The 17,892-nt window shown below is 42.7% G+C and overlaps 1 protein-coding gene across 2 annotated transcripts in view; it reads left to right on the forward strand.

The window, feature by feature from the left end:
* ADSS2 (adenylosuccinate synthase 2) overlaps positions 1 to 17,892 on the forward strand; it is a 59,896-nt gene that overhangs the window by 32,878 nt on the left and 9,126 nt on the right. Inside the window, exons 5-10 of one of the 2 annotated variants that reach the window (XM_048484969.1) lie at positions 9,577 to 9,643; positions 12,145 to 12,252; positions 12,474 to 12,555; positions 14,585 to 14,711; positions 15,679 to 15,833; positions 16,569 to 16,693. In XM_048484969.1, the coding sequence (XP_048340926.1) occupies positions 9,577 to 9,643; positions 12,145 to 12,252; positions 12,474 to 12,555; positions 14,585 to 14,711; positions 15,679 to 15,833; positions 16,569 to 16,693 (664 nt within the window). The remainder of the gene's footprint in view (positions 1 to 9,576; positions 9,644 to 12,144; positions 12,253 to 12,473; positions 12,556 to 14,584; positions 14,712 to 15,678; positions 15,834 to 16,568; positions 16,694 to 17,892) is intronic. The other variant, XM_048484980.1, reaches the window with a different exon arrangement.

Consider the following 17,892-nt stretch of genomic DNA (forward strand, 5'->3'; position numbering starts at 1 on the left):
TGAGCGGAAAGGCCTGATTCGTAAAGGGTACTCGGAGGCGGTGGTGGTCAACCATTGGGATATACAACTCCTCCTGGAAGGCCTTCGCCAGGTGGTGTAGGAAAAAGCACATCGATCCAGAAACCCCACCTACTTCGTCGGTTCTGGCTTTCCTACAGGATGGCTTTGCCGCTGGCTTGCGCTGTTCCACTCTACGCCGGCAACTGGCTGCCCTAGCCACTGTCCTCACCCCGGCCGGAAAGGTCCCCATCACCAGACACCCCGATGTCCTACAGTTCCTGAAGGGGGTGCAACAGTCTCAGCCACCTGTCACTCACCTTTTTCCGTCCTGGCGGTTGCACGCAGTCTTGGACGCTCTCACCAAGTCTCCTTTTGAGCCGGTCCAGTCGATACACCTACGCTGGCTGCGCATGAAGCTTTTATTTTTGGTGGCCATCACCTCCGCCAGGCGGGTATCTGAGCTCAGAGCCCTTTCAGTGAACCCTAACCTTTGCCAATTCTTCCCAGACAGAGTAGTGCTGAAGCTTGACCCGTCCTTCCGACCTAAGGTGGCTTCAGGGTTCCACCTGAGACAGGAGGTAGTCCTACCAAACTTCTGTCCCAAGCCTTCTCACCCTAGGGAGAGACTCTGGCACTGCCTCGACGTGCGTTGATCGCTCAAAGCGTTCCTCATACTGCACGTGGAGCAGCTCGAAAGTCTGAATCTCTCTTCGTCAATGTAGTTCCCCGGCTGGGGAGGCCATGTCCCTCATGCGACCCATCAGTTCCAACATTAGAGCCTGCATCACTGAGGCGCACAAGGCAAATAGTTTGCCTGTCCCCACTGGCATCACAGCCCACTCTACCAGAAGTGCAGCGGCTAATGCTGCCCTGGTTAGACAGGTTCCACTAGAACAGATCTGTAGGGCTGCCACGTGGGCTTCCCCTTCTTCCTTCGTTAGACATTACAGACTCACTTCCATAGATGCTGTTCAGGCTTCCTTCGGCAGAAGGGTCCTGGAGCATATTATTGGAGACTAACGGAACCCACCCTGATTGGGGGTACTGCTTGGGGAGTCCCGACAAGATGGCCGAAACCACCCTGAAGAGAATCCACTCCATTGGGTACTCACCGTGAAGGGGTCTTCTCTTGGGTGGTGAAGGCCATCTTGGCCCTCCCTGTTCTCGTTCTTCTCCGAAAATATGCTTGCCCTTCTGCCAGAGTCTTTTGGTTTATAGGTCAGCTTTTTGGTCTTTTTCTTGTTACCTGTTGGATTTACAGTTTTTTGCCCTTGTCTTGGCATTGTTCTACGAAAGTTTATCACAGCGCGTTCAGCTGTCTGCACTTCTTTGACTGTTCCTGCTTCGGTAGCTCGGCTTGTCAAGATACTGGGGCATTTTGGCGCCAACAGGATGTGACCAAAAAGCTCTTCCTGCCTCACTAGCGAGTGGTAAAGAACAACCCGACAAGATGGCCTTCACCACCCAAGAGAAGACCCCTTCACGGTGAGTACCCAATGGGTCGTTTTCCCACCCCTAAAAATTTCACTAACATTCCCAATCTATTTTAACTTTTCTAAATTCTGCTATGTTATAAGCACTGATAGCTACAGTTATAAATTCTGCTAGCTTTTGTATCCATTCCTTTAGGTGCAGGTTTCCACTCCGTTGCTATCAAAATCATCCCAACTGTGATCGTATATAATACTAACTTTTCAAAAAAATTTATCCATCGCTGGATCTAGAATATTTAACAAAAACATTTTATGTCTAAGTTTGCTATTTTGACCTAATATTTTTTTCATTAACTTGTAAATTTCAAACCAAACTTTCTTAATTATTTTGCAGGCCAACCATGTATGCATAAATGTTTCATTTGCATGACAACATTTCCAACATGTATCAGATATTGTATACATTTTGGCTAGTCTTACAAATACCACCTAAAAAACTTTTTATTGGAATTTTCTTTCAAATTTATGGAACAGGTAAATTTTGATCTACTTTTCCAAATTTTATCCCACTCCTCAAAAGTAATTGTAATGTCCAATTCCTGAGCCCATTTAATCATATTTTCTTTGACATGTTCTGTTTCCATATCTAGTTTCAATAATAAGCCATATGTGCTTTTTAGTAGAGAGACATCCTCCTTACATAAAGCTGTCCATAACTCTATTTCATCTAGTTTCAAAACTGACCTTCTCATCTTCTTTGTACTTTGTACTTCTCTTTTCGTGGGTAATATAGAAACCATTGACATAGCTCTTGTTAAGACCACAGGAGGTGTAGACAATTTTCCAGTGGTTGCGTTACACACAAGTAGATCACCCACAAGCCTTTATTGGCATACAAAACAGGGCGAAATTTCAGAGTAAAACAAGATTTAAAAACACAGTTAAAATTATTGATTTCCAGTATAAAATTTGCAACAGTCTCACAAAAGAGCACAACAGAGCTGTTCAGTAGGTTGGGTATCTTGTAACACTCTTGCCGCTGAGGACATTGCAAGAAAATGGAGTTCATGTATTTCATGCGTATCTGATCATATTTAGGGCATACAAACAGAGAATGGTCAAGTTTTTCAACCGTAACCAGATCACAAGAACAAACCCTTTTAGAACGTTCTATATTCTTAAATCTTCCCTCCAGAAGAGCTGATGGCAACCCATTACAACTTGCAGTAACCAAAGCTCTCCTCTGGGTGGGATTAATCAGCAGACGAAGATATGTTGCCATAATTCCACGCTCACATGAAATTAATAATGTGGTTGGGGAGCAGGATGTCTTGGCTGCAAGAGTCAAATAATGAAAATCAAGATCCAAGAGCCTATTCTTAACAAGTCTGAAGGCCTCCACCTTTGTGAGTATAAGGAGTGATTCCAAAGGGAGGCCAATAGCTTCAACTTTTCTAAAGATCAAAATATACCATTCTGAAATAAAGTGATCTGATAACAGAGAAGGAATATAACTATTGGATCCCACTAGAAAATGGGATATTTTATTATTTTATGGCCCTTATCCATGCCAAGGTTTCTAGAGTTGTTTGGCCCATCTCTATGCACAGCGCAGCATAAGGCTCACAACTAGGGAGCCCCATTAGTTTCTGAAGGAATTTGGAATGTAATACATTAAATGATTTATGCCATCTGAAGGAGCAAGTGTTTTACCGAATTTACTGAAAAGGAAGATGACCCTGAATGTATGATGACCTCCTTTCAAAACATGCAAGAAGGTTGTGAATAAAAGTTGACCCTGAAACAGTAGCAGTATAAACAAAGCTTATACTAGCCCAAATAATAGTCAAAGGCTGAAATAACAACTGACCAACTAGCCATGCATTGTCAAATACAGAATTATTCTCCCTTTAAATCTTATATTTGGCTTCAGTTGGCTTATAAGGCTGTTACTCTGCTTGGGGATATACTGTTAACCCCCCTTCCCCCCCCCACTCTCTCTCTCTCTCTCTCTCTCTCTCTCTCTCTTTCTTTCTTTTAGGCTTGGTGATTCAATAAAGTCAAAACACAGACAAAAACAAAACAAATCCATATCTAAAATGTTCACAAACTCATAACAGCTATAGCTAATGTTGTGTTAAAACTGCTATAAATTTGGGTGCTGAAGGAGTTTCTCCTGGAAAAAAAAAAGCTGAACTATCAGGCAACTTTTGGCTGAAGTTCAAGAGAAGGAGCAAAAGCTGGTGTCGAGTAAAATGTCTGAGTCAAACATCAGGCAGTGCCAGTAGTGGAGCAAGTCCCCCTCCCCCCGTTCCTACTGTTTCTTACCGTTCTCTTGGAGGCGAAAGGCATCTTGTTGGGTGCTTTCCACCCCGGCTCAGGGAGGCAGGAAATAGAATTATGTCACTTCCTGTCGAGGCTTGGAACCCGCCCCTTGCCAGTATTCTTTCCTGCCTTCGCCAGGGAGTGCATGAAATTCTGGCTCTCTGCACAGAATTCCCTTTGACTGCTTTTATCAGCTTTTCTGTCCTCCTGTCTGATCCCTTGTCTCGTGTCTTTGTTTTTTCTTCAGGGGTAAGTGATTGAGGGCCCCGGGTGGGGTATTAGAGAGACTCTACAGACTCCCCCCCCTCACCTTCCCGCCAAAAAATAGTGCCAAGATGGCCGACCAACGTTTTTCCCCTCCTAGGGGATATTTTCACAAGTCAGCAGCTGAGGCCACCAGGTCTGCGCATAAGCGTTCTAACAAACACACCTTAGCCTCAGTTAAGAGACGTTACTTGGTACCGGAGTATGTGGACTCCATTCTCCAAGTCCCGGCGGCGGACGCCCCCCTTGTGGCCATCCAATCAGCAGGCCTTCTGGTTAAGGAGGGTGAAGGAAACATCAGAGATCCCCTGGACAAACGTTCAGATGCTATGCTGAAAAGATCACACGAATCCATTTCCGCCTCCATCAAGGCCCTGGCCCCAGCATCGACCGTCGCGAGAGCTCTCCTAGTTTGGGCCAACCGGGCTCTAGAACTCCTGCCACCTGAACTGGTCGCTGTCAGAGAGGGACTAGACCGCATCAAAACAGGCGCAGCCTTCATCGCCGATGCTACCTTAGATGCTGTGATCCTTTCGGCCCGCGCCATGGCCTCCTCATTGGTGGCACGCCGCAACGCATGGGTCAGATCTTGGCAGGTCGATACACACTCAAAGACCTTGCTTACCAGCTACTCATTCCAAGGCAAATCCTTGTTTGGTGAAGATTTACAACACATCCTTGTCGACACCAAGGACAAGAAAAAGGCCCTTCCCAAATTTCTGCGCTCGGACAGCAACAAATCCTGGTCCAGGCCCTCTACCTTTCGTCCCCATAGGGCTCTTCCCAGGACTTCCAGAGATGGCAGATCGGCCTCCTGGAACCCCAGATACAACAAGAATAATTCCTGGATGAACAGAGGATCTAACCCCTTTCGTGGCAGAGGGAACTTCAGATCAAAGTTCGACAAATCAAATAGGACCGACGGTGCTCCCAAGTCCTGACTCCTCTCCAGTGGGAGGTCGTCTCCTTCTCTTCCAACAGGCATGGAATCAAGATCACTCAGACGCCTGGACGAAGGAGATCATTTCACAAGGCTACGCCATAGAGTTCACTTCGGTTCCCCCCACAAAATTTCTTCCTTCCCCCCTCAGCAAGCAAAAGGACAAGGCCGCACGAACCTTACGAGCGGTGGAACATCTCCTGTCTATCAGAGCGATAGAGATAGTTCCCGAAGCAGAGGCATTTTCCGGGCATTACTCCCACTTCTTCACCGTCCCCAAAAAGAACGGAGACTGGAGAGCAATCCTCAACCTCAGGACCCTGAACAAATTCCTCAAGCTTCGAAGGTTCAAGATGGAGTCCCTCCGGACCATCTCGGAGGCACTCAGACCAGGAGACTTCATGACTTCCCTGGACCTGGCAGAAGCATATCTGCACATTCCCATCAGGCCTTCACACAGGAAGTTCCCGAGATTCTCCATAGCGGACCAACACTACCAATTCAGGGCTCTTCCCTTCGGACTTGCCTCAGCTCCCCGCATTTTCTCCAAGGTCCTTCTGGCTCCGGTCACCTTGCTACGACAACGGGGTATTCACATACACCCGTACCTGGACTTAACCTGTTAATTCGGTCCAAGTCCAAGGAACAAGCCATCCAGGACCTCGAGTTGGTGATGCAAACCCTTCAGCAACATGGGTTCCTAATCAACAGGGAGAAAAGCATTCTCACTCCAACCCAACGAATCTTGCACTTAGGAGCCCTAATAGACTCCAGGAACAATGCCCTCTTTCTCCCAGAAGAGAAGATAGCCAAAATCCAAAAAATGACAACCTTCATAATGCTCCCCAGAACAGCCTCCTTACAATTCCTAGTCAAGCTCCTTGGCACGAATGATTGCGGCCATGGATCTGGTCCAGTATGCGATTCCACGATGCCCTCCAACGTATTCTTCGACCCTTCCAACGGGACATCATCCTAAAACGGGACCATCCCATCATGGTACCTCAATCCATCAAACAACAACTCCGATGGTGGCTTCACAAGCAGAACCTGACCCAGGGCAAACCTTACCTGTACCCCAACCAGCTACAGATCTTCACAGACACCAGCCTCCAGGGTTGGGGGGCAAGCCTCAACCAACATTATGCTCAAGGCAAGTGGGAGCAGCACCTATCCAAACTGCCAATCAATGTGCTGGAGGTGAAGGCTATCCTTCTAGCTCTTCAGGCCTTCCAACACCTCATAGCGGGACATCACATCCTGATTCGGACGGACAACACCACAGCCAAGTCTTATATCAACAACCAGGGAGGCTGGCCAAGGAGGCTTCCCTAATATTGGCCTGGGCAGAACTCAACGTTCAGAGCATCAAGGCAGAACATATCAAAGGATCTCTGAACCTAAACGCAGACTGGCTGAGCTGACAAACCGTTGCCCCAGCGGAGTGGGCCCTGAACAGGAGAGTTTTTCAGGACATAGTACGTCGGTTCGGCAGACCAGAAGTGGACCTGTTCGCCACAGCACAGAACGCCCAAGTCCCAAAATTCATGTCTCGATTCTATCATCGCAAGGCCCTAGCGATAGATGCCTTATCCAGTCCGTGGCCTAAGGAACTCTTATATGCCTTCCCGCCCATTCCAATCATTCCCAAAATTCTCCGGAAGATCATGGCAGAGAGGGCGCGGGTGATCCTAGTGGCACCGCTCTGGCCACAAAGGCCCTGGTTCTCGATAATCCAGGAACTGGCCATAGGGCCCAGGTACCAGATTCCAGCCTCTTGGGATCTTCTCCATCAAGGTCCAATCCTGCATTCCAACCCAGACTGGCTCAAACTGACCGTCTGGTTGTTGAGTGGAGAAAACTAACCAGCAAAGGCTACTCCAAAGAAGTGACCTCCACCCTGATGGCATCTAGACGTCCGTCCACCATCAGAATTTACAATTACACCTGGAAGAAATTCATCAGTTGGGCCAGGAACAAACACATTGATCCAGAAGATCCACCCTTATCTTCGGTCTTAGACTTCCTTCAGGAAGGTTTTGAGTCGGGACTCCGTAGCAACACTCTTAAGAGACAGGTCGCTGCCCTGTCCACGGTATGGCATCCCTTCCACGGTCTCCCAGCAACTCAACACCCGGACGTTATCCGTTTTCTAAAAGGGGTCCAACAATCACAACCTCCCACCTGTCATCGCTTCCCATCCTGGAGACTACACACGGTTCTTTCGGCACTCACCAAGTCGCCCTTTGAGCCCATCCAAACCGTCAATCTGAGATGGCTCAGAATGAAAACATTATTTCTGATAGCCATCACCTCAGCCAGAAGGGTCTCGGAACTCAGCTCACTCTCCATTGACCCCAACCTGTGTATATTCCACGATGACAGGGTGGTTCTTAGAATGGATCCTACCTTTAGACCTAAAGCGGCCTCCGCTTTTCACCTACAACAGGACATTGTACTGCCCTCGTTCTGTCCACGTCCGTCTCACCCCAGAGAACGCTCTTGGCACACACTAGACGTTAGGAGGGCAATTAAAGCGTTCATTATTCGAACAGAGCCCATTAGGAAATCACAGACACTGTTTATTAACACTTCCAATCCCAAGATTGGTCTTCCCATGTCCAAAGCCTCCATTAGTTCCAACCTTAGATTATGCATTGTGGAGGCTTACAGGGCCTCAGACCTTCCTGTACCGGAAGGAATCACGGCACATTCCACCAGATCAGCTTCTACCAATGCTGCCTTCAGACATAATGCTTCTGTAGAACAGATCTGTAAGGCAGCGATCTGGTCCAACCCCTCGACCTTTGTCAAACACTATAGGCTACGGTCTTGGGGGGCAGCCGACACTGTGTTCGGGCAAAGGGTCCTGGAACACATTATAGAAGCGTAACGACAGCCCTCCCTACTGGGGACACTGCTTTGGGAGGTCCCAACAAGATGCCTTTCGCCTCCAAGAGAACGGTCCATTGGTTCACTTACCGTGAAGAGGCCTTCTCTTGTGAGGCAGAAAGGCATCTTGACCCCCCCTTAGCGTCGTTTTTCGTTGTGTCATTAGTTCCAGTCATCATCAGTCAGACTCCAAGGAGTCATGTATATAGTTGGGAATATTCCCGCCTGTTATGGGTTAAGGGCTAATTGTTTAGGCCTATCATTGTTCAGGATAGAGAGATGTTTTCCATGTTCTTGTCTCTCTCTAATCGTTGTTTATTTCTAAGCTTTTCTTCTACTCCACCTGCTCAGTCAGTCGAATACTGGCAAGGGGCGGGTTCCAAGCCTCGACAGGAAGTGACATAATTCTATTTCCTGCCTCCCTGAGCCGGGGTGGAAAGCACCCAACAAGATGCCTTTCTGCCTCACAAGAGAAGGCTCTTCACGGTAAGTGAACCAATGGACCGTTCACCAGGCAAAGAACCTCAGTTTCCAAAACCATCCCTCTTCCCTCAAAACTCAAAGCTGCCAGAAAGACAGTATTTGCCAGATGTTACATCATTTTCATTGCCGCTGCTCTGCTGGTGAATGGATTGGCATGCTTCCTCCAATGCTCTCCGTGCATGCAGTGAATCACCTTTCACATTAGACCCCTCATCACCTCTAGTATAACACCACTCAGCAGATCTGTAGATCCATGTGGAAGATGATCCCGCTTTTTCAGAAAGTCAAAAAAAGATTAAAATGGCTTTCACTCAAGTATGCATTTCCTAACTGCAAAGTTACAATACTTTCACTAAAAGAGCATATTGGAACTCTATTTCCAGAACTACATTTTTGATGCCAAAAACTGATTTAACCTAGTTGTCAGGTTACATGTTAGATTCTTAGAAGATTCTTTTATGTGTATCAATATTTAAATTTATTTACAGTAGTATGTATTAAGTAGATAATTTTCCAACCATTCATTCAAGGAGTGCTTTCGAGATCAACTTCTTGTGACACACAAAATGAATCCATAAAAACAGCCCCACCTGCATACTAGCATTACTCACGTATTCTCTTGCAGTTATGTGATCATTCCATGCTTTGGGGTGACTGTGAGGGACAGCATCTTTCTTTGAATTTTTAGTATCTCTTTCTGAAGAGAAGCATTAAGTTTGGTTTTTTTGATTTTAACATGATAGCCTCCACTGAATCTTTGCTTGTGATAAAGCAACACACCTTTTGTGATTTTTTCTTTTTTCATGCATTTTTTAGTTTTAAAATATTCTTGGTGATAAACTTCAATTTGACTTCTTTGTGTTTATAAATCAAGATGTTTGGAATTGGATTTTATGTTATCCATAATGAGTGAGGTGATTTTTAGATCCTTATAAAAGCTTAATCTTAAGAAACATATTTTTCAAAATCATTGTTTGAATGGTATCTGTTGATTTACATATACTAGAGCACTGCTTCTGTTTTCTGTAACTTTCCTGGACTCACAAATGTGAAGTTGTTTATTGTAAAAATAATGTACCTTACACCAAGTGCTTTATACTTGGTGTATATATATCTAATGAAAGTGGTGACCTCAGAATACACTGTTTGGGGATAAATGAATTAGAATACTTGCATAATTTCAGTTTGATACTTGTATGTTTACAGAAGAGTTCATTTTGTACCCTTCAAATTCCCTAGTGTTTGACTTCCATCAAGCTGCTGATGGCATCCAAGAACAGCAAAGGGAAGAACAAGCAGGAAAGAAGTATGTTGTCTTTTATTAAATGTGGGGGAAATTATTTACAATGTTATTGTAAACTAGGTCTTGAACAATAAAATAGAAAAAAATCTTAGAATATTGTGCAGGCCAGTCCATTTGTAAGTATGGGTCCTATTAAAGATGCTCAGTAGTACTACTTATTTGAAAAATATTTATCCTGCCTCTTAGCCATAGACTTTCAAAGCAGCTTCTAATAAAAAGCAAACATACAAAGTAGTAACACATTAACATTTTAAGATTAAAACAACATGCTTGTATATCAGTAGCAGGAACATCCGAAGCAAAGCAAAGAAAACAATTGTAAGGAACTAGCAAACCATTTTAGTCTGGGACTTGAATCTAAAAGAACTAGGTAATTATGAGGTTATGGTACAAGGCCCCATCACAAGCTCTTATATATGATGGCAAGGGCAACTAGAGGAAGGCCTTTGATTGTTCACAGGCATGTCTATGTAAGACCAGGAGATCCTTCAAGTCCTAGGATGCTTGGAACTTTCAAAGTCCTAATCACACTAAGTACATCTTAGGATAAGATCATGCTACACAGTAAAGATCAGAACCAAGAAAAAATAGATAATATTGGATAAGGGCTTTCTTTGTACCAACCCTACCTACATATGGTAAAATAGTGATGTTATTGCATTGACTAGCTAAGAACTCTTCATACTCTTTGCTTAAGCTTTGAGAGGTCATGTCTGGGTCTTGGTTCCTAATATGCATTTTAATGTTACGGCACACTCAGCAGAGATGAGAGACTCCTGGGCTGAGGGACTTGTCTCTGCTGTAATTTCATTTGACTTTGCTTCTCCATGACCAGAATCAATTATCCTTTCATTACCTGAGTAAGAGTTTCTTGGCTATCATTTTAAAAGTACTATAATACACTGGCTTGTATTGCAAGAAAACTCTATTCCTGTGTGAAGGGGCCGGTTGTGCTGAGAATACCTCCTAAATTCTAGAAGTTGGCCCATGTTTGATATACATTAGGGTATTGTCCATATATTGCATAGAATGAAAATTATTTTACAATTCACTCTCTTGCTTAAATTAGCCTAGCAGACACCCCCCCCCCCCAAAGAACAACATGTTGTGTTAGTATTCCTGTGAACTCTTCTTTCTGTCCTGTGGTTTATGGTTTTTCCATCTTTATCCTCACTGTCTGACCTTTCTGCTTGTCCAGCCTGTTTGATGCTGTTGGCTGACTTGCTGTGAAGTCCCGTTTCAGGCTTTACAGGTAGAGTTGCCACAGTGCAGTTGATGTCATTTCATTAGCTACTTTGAGTTTGATATGACAGAATGGTTGGGCAGCCTTGGGCCAGCAACTAAGTGAGATACTTTCTCTTGGAAAGGAGGCTTGGAATTCCATGATGCACAATTGAATTTTTCTCAGGTATTAATAACTGCATTGATATGATTGGCTTTTAACAGAACACTAACTGAGATCAGGTACAGTTTCTTGGCAAAGATAAATTTGCTGATTATGGCATGTGTGGACCAACTTGAGAGAAAAAGGAAAAAGTATACTGTTGGGCAAACTGCAACAGATTTTGGACTGACAATTAACTTGGAAATATAACGTTTGAAATAGTTCAGAATCATTGAATAATTAATAAAATGAAACTGTTAGATGAAGAAAAGTTGGTTTTTGTATCCCATTTTTCTCTACCATGATGAGTCTCAAAGCTGCTTACAATCACCTTTCCCTTCCTCTCCCCACAACAGGCACCTTGTGAGGTAGGTGGGGCTGAGAGAGTTCTGAGAGAACTGTGACAAGCCCAAGATCAACCAGCAAGCTTCATGTGGAGTCGTGGGGAATCAAACCTGGTTCTCCAGATTAGAGTCCACTGCTGTTAGATCTTGGTAACTCTTCATGGATGTTACATCCCATATATGTTCTTGTCTGTTAACAGAAGTAGCTTATAGTTCTTTGGTCTTTTGTTCTTTGTTCCTGACTTCACAGAGAACTGGTATTCCTAACAGTCCATGATTCGTACTGCTAACAGAATTCTCTGCATGAGGGCAACTTAGACTTTCTTTGAAAGCTCCCAGAAACTTGCACAATATGAATGCATATATTCAAAACCTGAAATACATCATTTTATAAATAAGTTGCTTGCTCACCTTTAGGCTTAAAATGGTAAAATAAGCTTTTATTCTGTATCCTTTTCAATACGGTTAGAGATTTGAATATAGTTGCAAAAAGCACTACTCGGGATAGTGGTCCACACTTTGCACTGCTTACATGGGGGTTCTGCCTTTTGCCCACCCAACCCTTTCCCTCCTTTGTTTACTCCCCATGGGTGCCTGTCTACGAGCAGTTTGACCCCATTGAATGGCAATTTGGAGGCTTGTTCTGTATATTGTAGGTGGTTTCAGAGTTATACATAAGTTTAAGAAACAGCAACAATGTAGTCTATGTGTTTTGAGAAGTCACCAGATTGTGTAGCGTGCGTCTGTGTTTTGTTTTTAATTTTTGTGTTTTAAAGCTTGGGAACTACAAAAAAAGGGATTGGTCCAGTGTATTCCTCTAAAGCAGCTCGAAGTGGGCTCAGAATGTGTGATCTAGTTTCTGACTTCAATGAATTTTCAGAAAGGTAACCTCCTCTCCAGAGTCATGTTATATTTAAAATAACTTTATTAACAGGGCTGTGAGTTTACTTATTTGTAGTTTCAGATTTTCATATTCTTTAAAAATATTTTTGGATCTTCATAATTTTCCCTTTTTAAAAAATCACTTAAGTCAGAATTGTGTATCAGGTTTGTGTGAAATGTTGCAGCAGAACCTAATGCTAAGAATAACTTTTTTACTTTTTAGATTTAAAGTCTTGGCCAATCAATATAAGTCTATTTACCCTACTTTAAAGATAGACATTGAAGGAGAATTGAAAAGACTCAAGGTAAAACTATGTTTGTTTGCTTGTTTGTTTGTTAGACTTTTACCCCGCCCATGTAGTACAACAGCATAAAATAACATTTGCTAAAAACAACAATAAATGTCCTAAAACATTATAAAACAACAATTGTAGAGAAAGAGGCTCACTGCCACTTCTCAAAACGTGGGTCAGGATTTTGATATGCACAACAAAAACTCAGAGGCAGAAATTTTAAATAAAATATTTTTAAGGTTTATTGAGAACTGCACCTTCTCAATAAACAAAATAATAAGAAGGAAGAAGGAATAATCAAAGGTTAAAGGTTAAAACAACATAATAAAACCACGGTAGCATAGCATTCAGAGCAAAATAAACAAAGAGCAAAACGAAAGTATTACAATCCAAACAAAGATATGCTCATATAGTACAGAGTAACAGGGATGAAAGTAAAGTTAGAACAGTACAGTCTTGAGTGAGAGTGTTGGAGGGCAATTATACTAAATTACCAGTGAGTTGGCATAAACGAACCAATCAAACTCTCACACAATTTTGCAAAGTCAGCATAATGTAAAGACATTGTTACCACCAGGTGCAATGCTTAAAGAAGATCGTTAAAGTCCTAATTGGAAAGGAAATAACTTACAGGTGGGGTGTGATTTCTAGCCCAAACAGCTACAAACAGATCAAAATTAAAGTAACACAGGCAATTTCTCCACAACAATACAGTATAATACAGCTTAAAAAAACCCAAGATGGCGACTTAAAACCCCCAGAAAAGTTCTCGTAAAAAGAGTTCCAGGGAGGCCAATAAAATAAATATTAACCTGGCTGGCCTCCAGAAAAAGCCTGGCAGAATAGCTCCATCTTACATGCCCTGTGGAAACAGCTCAAGTCTCACAGGGCCCTGATCTCGCTCAGAGGTTATTCCACCAGGTGGGGGCAAGGACAAAATAGGCCCTTGTTGAGGCCAGCCAGAGACTCCAGGTACAAGCCTAGTGACTGCATGTTAACCAAATTTTAATTTCAGGATTAAAGTCAAGGGCAGACCCATGTAGAGTGAGTTGACAATAATCCAATCTGGAGGTGGCTGTTGCATGGATAACTGTGACCAGGTCAGAATAGGAGAGATAAGGGGCCAATTGTTGTGCCTGGAGAAGATGATAAAAAGCAGTCTAGTCCGTTTTTGTGACCTGATCTTCCAAAGAAATCCTGGAATCCAGGATCACCCCCAGACTGCTAACTGATGAGGCCAGATGTGGAGCCTCGCCTTCTAGCACAGGCAAATTAAAATCGGCTGGCCTCTCCCCCTGACCCACCCACAGCATCTCCATCTTTGCTGGATTCAGTTTCAACCTTCTAGCTCAGGGGTAGGGAACCTGCGGCTCTCCAGATGTTCAGGAACTACAATTCCCATCAGCCCCTAACAGCATGGCCAATTGGCCATGCTGACAGAGGCTGATGGGAATTGTAGTTCCTGAACATCTGGAGAGCTGCAGGTTCCCTACCCCTGTTCTAGCTCTTAACCAACCAGGCAGAGCTTCAAAGCACTGCTGGAGAGCTTTAGGGGCCGAGTCCGACCGGCCCGCCATTGTCAGGACAAGCTGGGTGTCATCAGCATATTGGTGACATCGCAAGCCAAAACTCCAGACCAGCACAGCCAGGGGGTGAATATAGATTTTAAAAGCGTGAGGGAAAGGATCACCCCCTGCAGTACCCCACTCACAACAGGATATCACCTGGAACTCTCCTCCCACTGTGTCCCTGGTCCTGGAGGAACGAGTTCATCCAGCTAGAAGAGTTAAATTTAACTAGAAGAGTTAAAATACTTTGGTGGTTTAATGTTAGTAGACAGGTGGTTTTTTTCTATGTATATTTAGTCTAATGAAAGAGAAGGAGAAAAAACTGCTTCTGACACAAACAGGAAACAAAGCTTAACAGTCTAACTATTATGCTAAATGCATGAGATTATTTTAAAAAGTTAAAAAGTATTCAAGTGACTTTGCCTCATTAATCAGTATTCTCCTGACCTCTAAAAAGTATTTGTTTGTCTTAGGGTTACATTGAAAGGATCAAACCAATGGTAAGGGATGGTGTATATTTTATGTATGAAGCTTTGCATGGCCCACCAAAGAAAATCTTAGTAGAGGGTGCCAATGCAGCACTGCTGGACATTGATTTTGGTAGGTATAAACATAAGAACTTTGTGTTTAAAAAGGTGTTAATGTGCTTTCTATAATAATAGCTCTTTGTGGTACGGGCGAGGATATTGAAGTATAAAACTTTATTTTAGTTTTTTGCATTGTCCACAGATATTAAAGCAAACAAGCATTTTAAAGCATGTATATCATTTCAGTAACACATCATATTGCTCGTTCTTTTTTTCAAGGTACTGTTGTGTATCTGATTATGGTTAAATGCTATCAGCAGGTCCCGTTCCCTCCCTCACCCCAACATCATTGTACCGCATTAGTGCACACACACCATTGTGCACACACACCATTTCTTTCACAAATCTGCTTTGGTCTGAAGTTTTGGGAAATAATGCAGTAAAGCTTGAATGGCTGCTGTATGGATGGGAAGATTTGGAAACCCCCCCCCCCCCTTCCTCCCAACAGCCATCATTTCCTCTATGTCCCTGTGGTGGCTACTTCCTCCCACTACCACTGGGGTGGTATTTATTTATTTGTTTTAAATTGTCACTAGAGTATTGTTCTATCAGTCTATCATTGTAACATTATATGTAATAGGCTTTCTGAAATCATTTTTAAAAAGTAAGTCTCTACCATAGCTAAGATATAGAGGGATAGACATATCTCTGCAACAAAAAAGGCGACATACTGAATTCTCATGGCACTGGATTTTTGTTACGTTTATTCTAGGTACCTGTAGAGACTTTTATGGCATATATGGATATTTTAATTAATGGAAAATTAACAGTGCCCCAAAGATTTGATTGCTACTCATTTATTTTTCAGTTTACTGGCACAAATTCTGGATTTATTTATTTATTGCTATTTTATGTTTGAAACTGCCCTGAGTCTGCAAGGGGAAGGGCAGCCTGTGAATAATATTAATGACTGACTAAATATGTTTTCATAAAATTGTGTGTTGCTTAGTTTATCCCTTTTCTTGCCCACCTCGCCATAGGTACCTACCCTTTTGTGACCTCATCAAACTGTACGGTGGGAGGTGTTTGCACTGGCCTGGGCATGCCACCTCAGAATGTAGGAGAAGTATATGGTGTTGTGAAAGCCTACACAACTAGAGTTGGAATTGGTGCCTTTCCTACAGAACAAGGCAATGTAAGTATAGTATTAACGTGAACATGAGTAATTGGGGAAAGGAAATTGATGTGCAGTTTTCCACAATGTATGAGGTGTGTATGGCTGTTCTGTACAAGCATCACATTGTGTCCTAAACTTAAAGTGCTGTTGTTTACATAAAATGTTACTTTCTCAGTTCACATTCCTGCTGCCTGGGTATTTTGAGTTGTGTATGCTTTTAAGACACTTTAACTACTTCTTGTTCCTTAGCCCTGCAGAGCCTAATTTTTGGTTGAAGAGCAAGCTGAATTCTGTCCTTGCTCATGAATCTGCAACAGAATTGTTGATTAAGTTCCAGTTGTAGAATCTTTACTACTTATTGCAATGTACCAGAAGCAGTTTGCCTTTTTGATTCCAAGCGGAATTAACAGGACTAATAATTTTAGATTTCTAAGGATTATAGAACTTCACAAACAATAACTGATCTACAATACTCCTGTGAGGTAGCAGGTTGGCCTATACAGCAGAATCAACATGGAGTGTTGTGAAAATGGCCTGCTTATTTTTTTTCCACACTGGCAGTCTAAACTTGTCATTGTAAAGCTTGAACCTGTATTTGCATCTTCATGCTATATGGTAATTTTTGTCCATCATGTGGGGGTGGAACTTTAAAATATATTTTGTAACCTTTTATTGCCAACAAATTCTGGTTATAAATAGAGAGTAACACAAATTGTTCAGGTTATTAAGAAGATTATATTCTGTTTTTCTTAGGAAATAGGAGAATTGCTACAAACACGAGGAAAGGAGGTTGGTGTGACTACAGGTCGTAAAAGAAGATGTGGTTGGCTAGATCTTGTGTTGCTTAGATATGCCCACATGATCAATGGATTTACTGCGTGAGTAATTCACAGTGGTAACAAGATGATCTTCATTATGTAGCTTATCAGATTTTAGTGCATTGTGGAATTACTGACAAGAATCGAAATGAATCTACCAACCTTTCGTGTGGAAAGTACCGTATATACTCATGTATAAGTCGAATTTTTCAGCACATTTTTAATGCTGAAAAAGCTCCCCTCGACTTATATGCGGGTCATTACATTTTTTGTGTGTTTTTACTTTGCCGGCCAGCAGGGGGCGCACTTTTTATGCTAGATACACCAAACTTTCAGGGTACCCTCAGAAGACTCTCCTGATGATACCAGCCAAGTTCGGTAAAGTTTGGTTCAGGGGGTCCAAAGTTATGGACCCCCAAAGGAGGTGCCCCCATTCCCCATTGTTTTCAATGGGAGCTATTAGTAGATGGGGCTACCCTTTTGAGGGTCCATAACTTTGGACCCTCTGAACCAAACTTCACCAAACCTGGCTGGTCTCATCAGGAGAGTCTCTTCATGATACCAGCCAGGTTTGGTGAAGTTTGGGTCAGGGGATCCAAAGTTATTGACCCCCAAAGGGGATGCCCCATCCCCCATTGTTTACAATGGAAGCTAATAGTAGATTTTTCATTTCTGATAATATCCCTCTTAAAATCTAAGTTGGGTTACATTTGGACATACGGATGATGATGAGGAATCCAGTTTTGAAGGATTTTAACTTTTGTGTTTTAGCTTGGTTGCTGGTTGAGCTAAGTTTTTTGTACTTTAAAAGTTATTGTTGATACCATATTGTTCTTGTTGACCCTCTTTTCCACTTACAGAGCCAGTTTACTGTTTTTCTTTGAAATAAATATTCAAAAACATTTAACCTACTGATGCCTCAATTGATGCTGCATTTCCCACCCTCGACTTATACGCGAGTCAATAAGTTTTCCCAGTTTTTTGTGGTAAAATTAGGTGCCTCAACTTATATGCGGGTCGACTTATACACGAGTATATACGGGTAATAATATTCTCAATAACTGATTTTAGAAGTTATAATAAAAGCTATCAGTGGCTTGCACGACAGTTTGTTGTGATAAATTTTTTCTTGAGGAAAGGGTTTGGAGCTAAACATGTGTTTTGGCTTCAGTACAGAGAAAGAAAAGAAAGAAAAAAATTAAGTAGAAAGATCGTATATCAATACTGCCTTTTAAGATGATTTAATGCCAAATAATTTT

This window comes from Sphaerodactylus townsendi, linkage group LG01 (genome assembly GCF_021028975.2).
Source record: "Sphaerodactylus townsendi isolate TG3544 linkage group LG01, MPM_Stown_v2.3, whole genome shotgun sequence".
Classification (NCBI taxonomy): domain Eukaryota; kingdom Metazoa; phylum Chordata; class Lepidosauria; order Squamata; family Sphaerodactylidae; genus Sphaerodactylus; species Sphaerodactylus townsendi.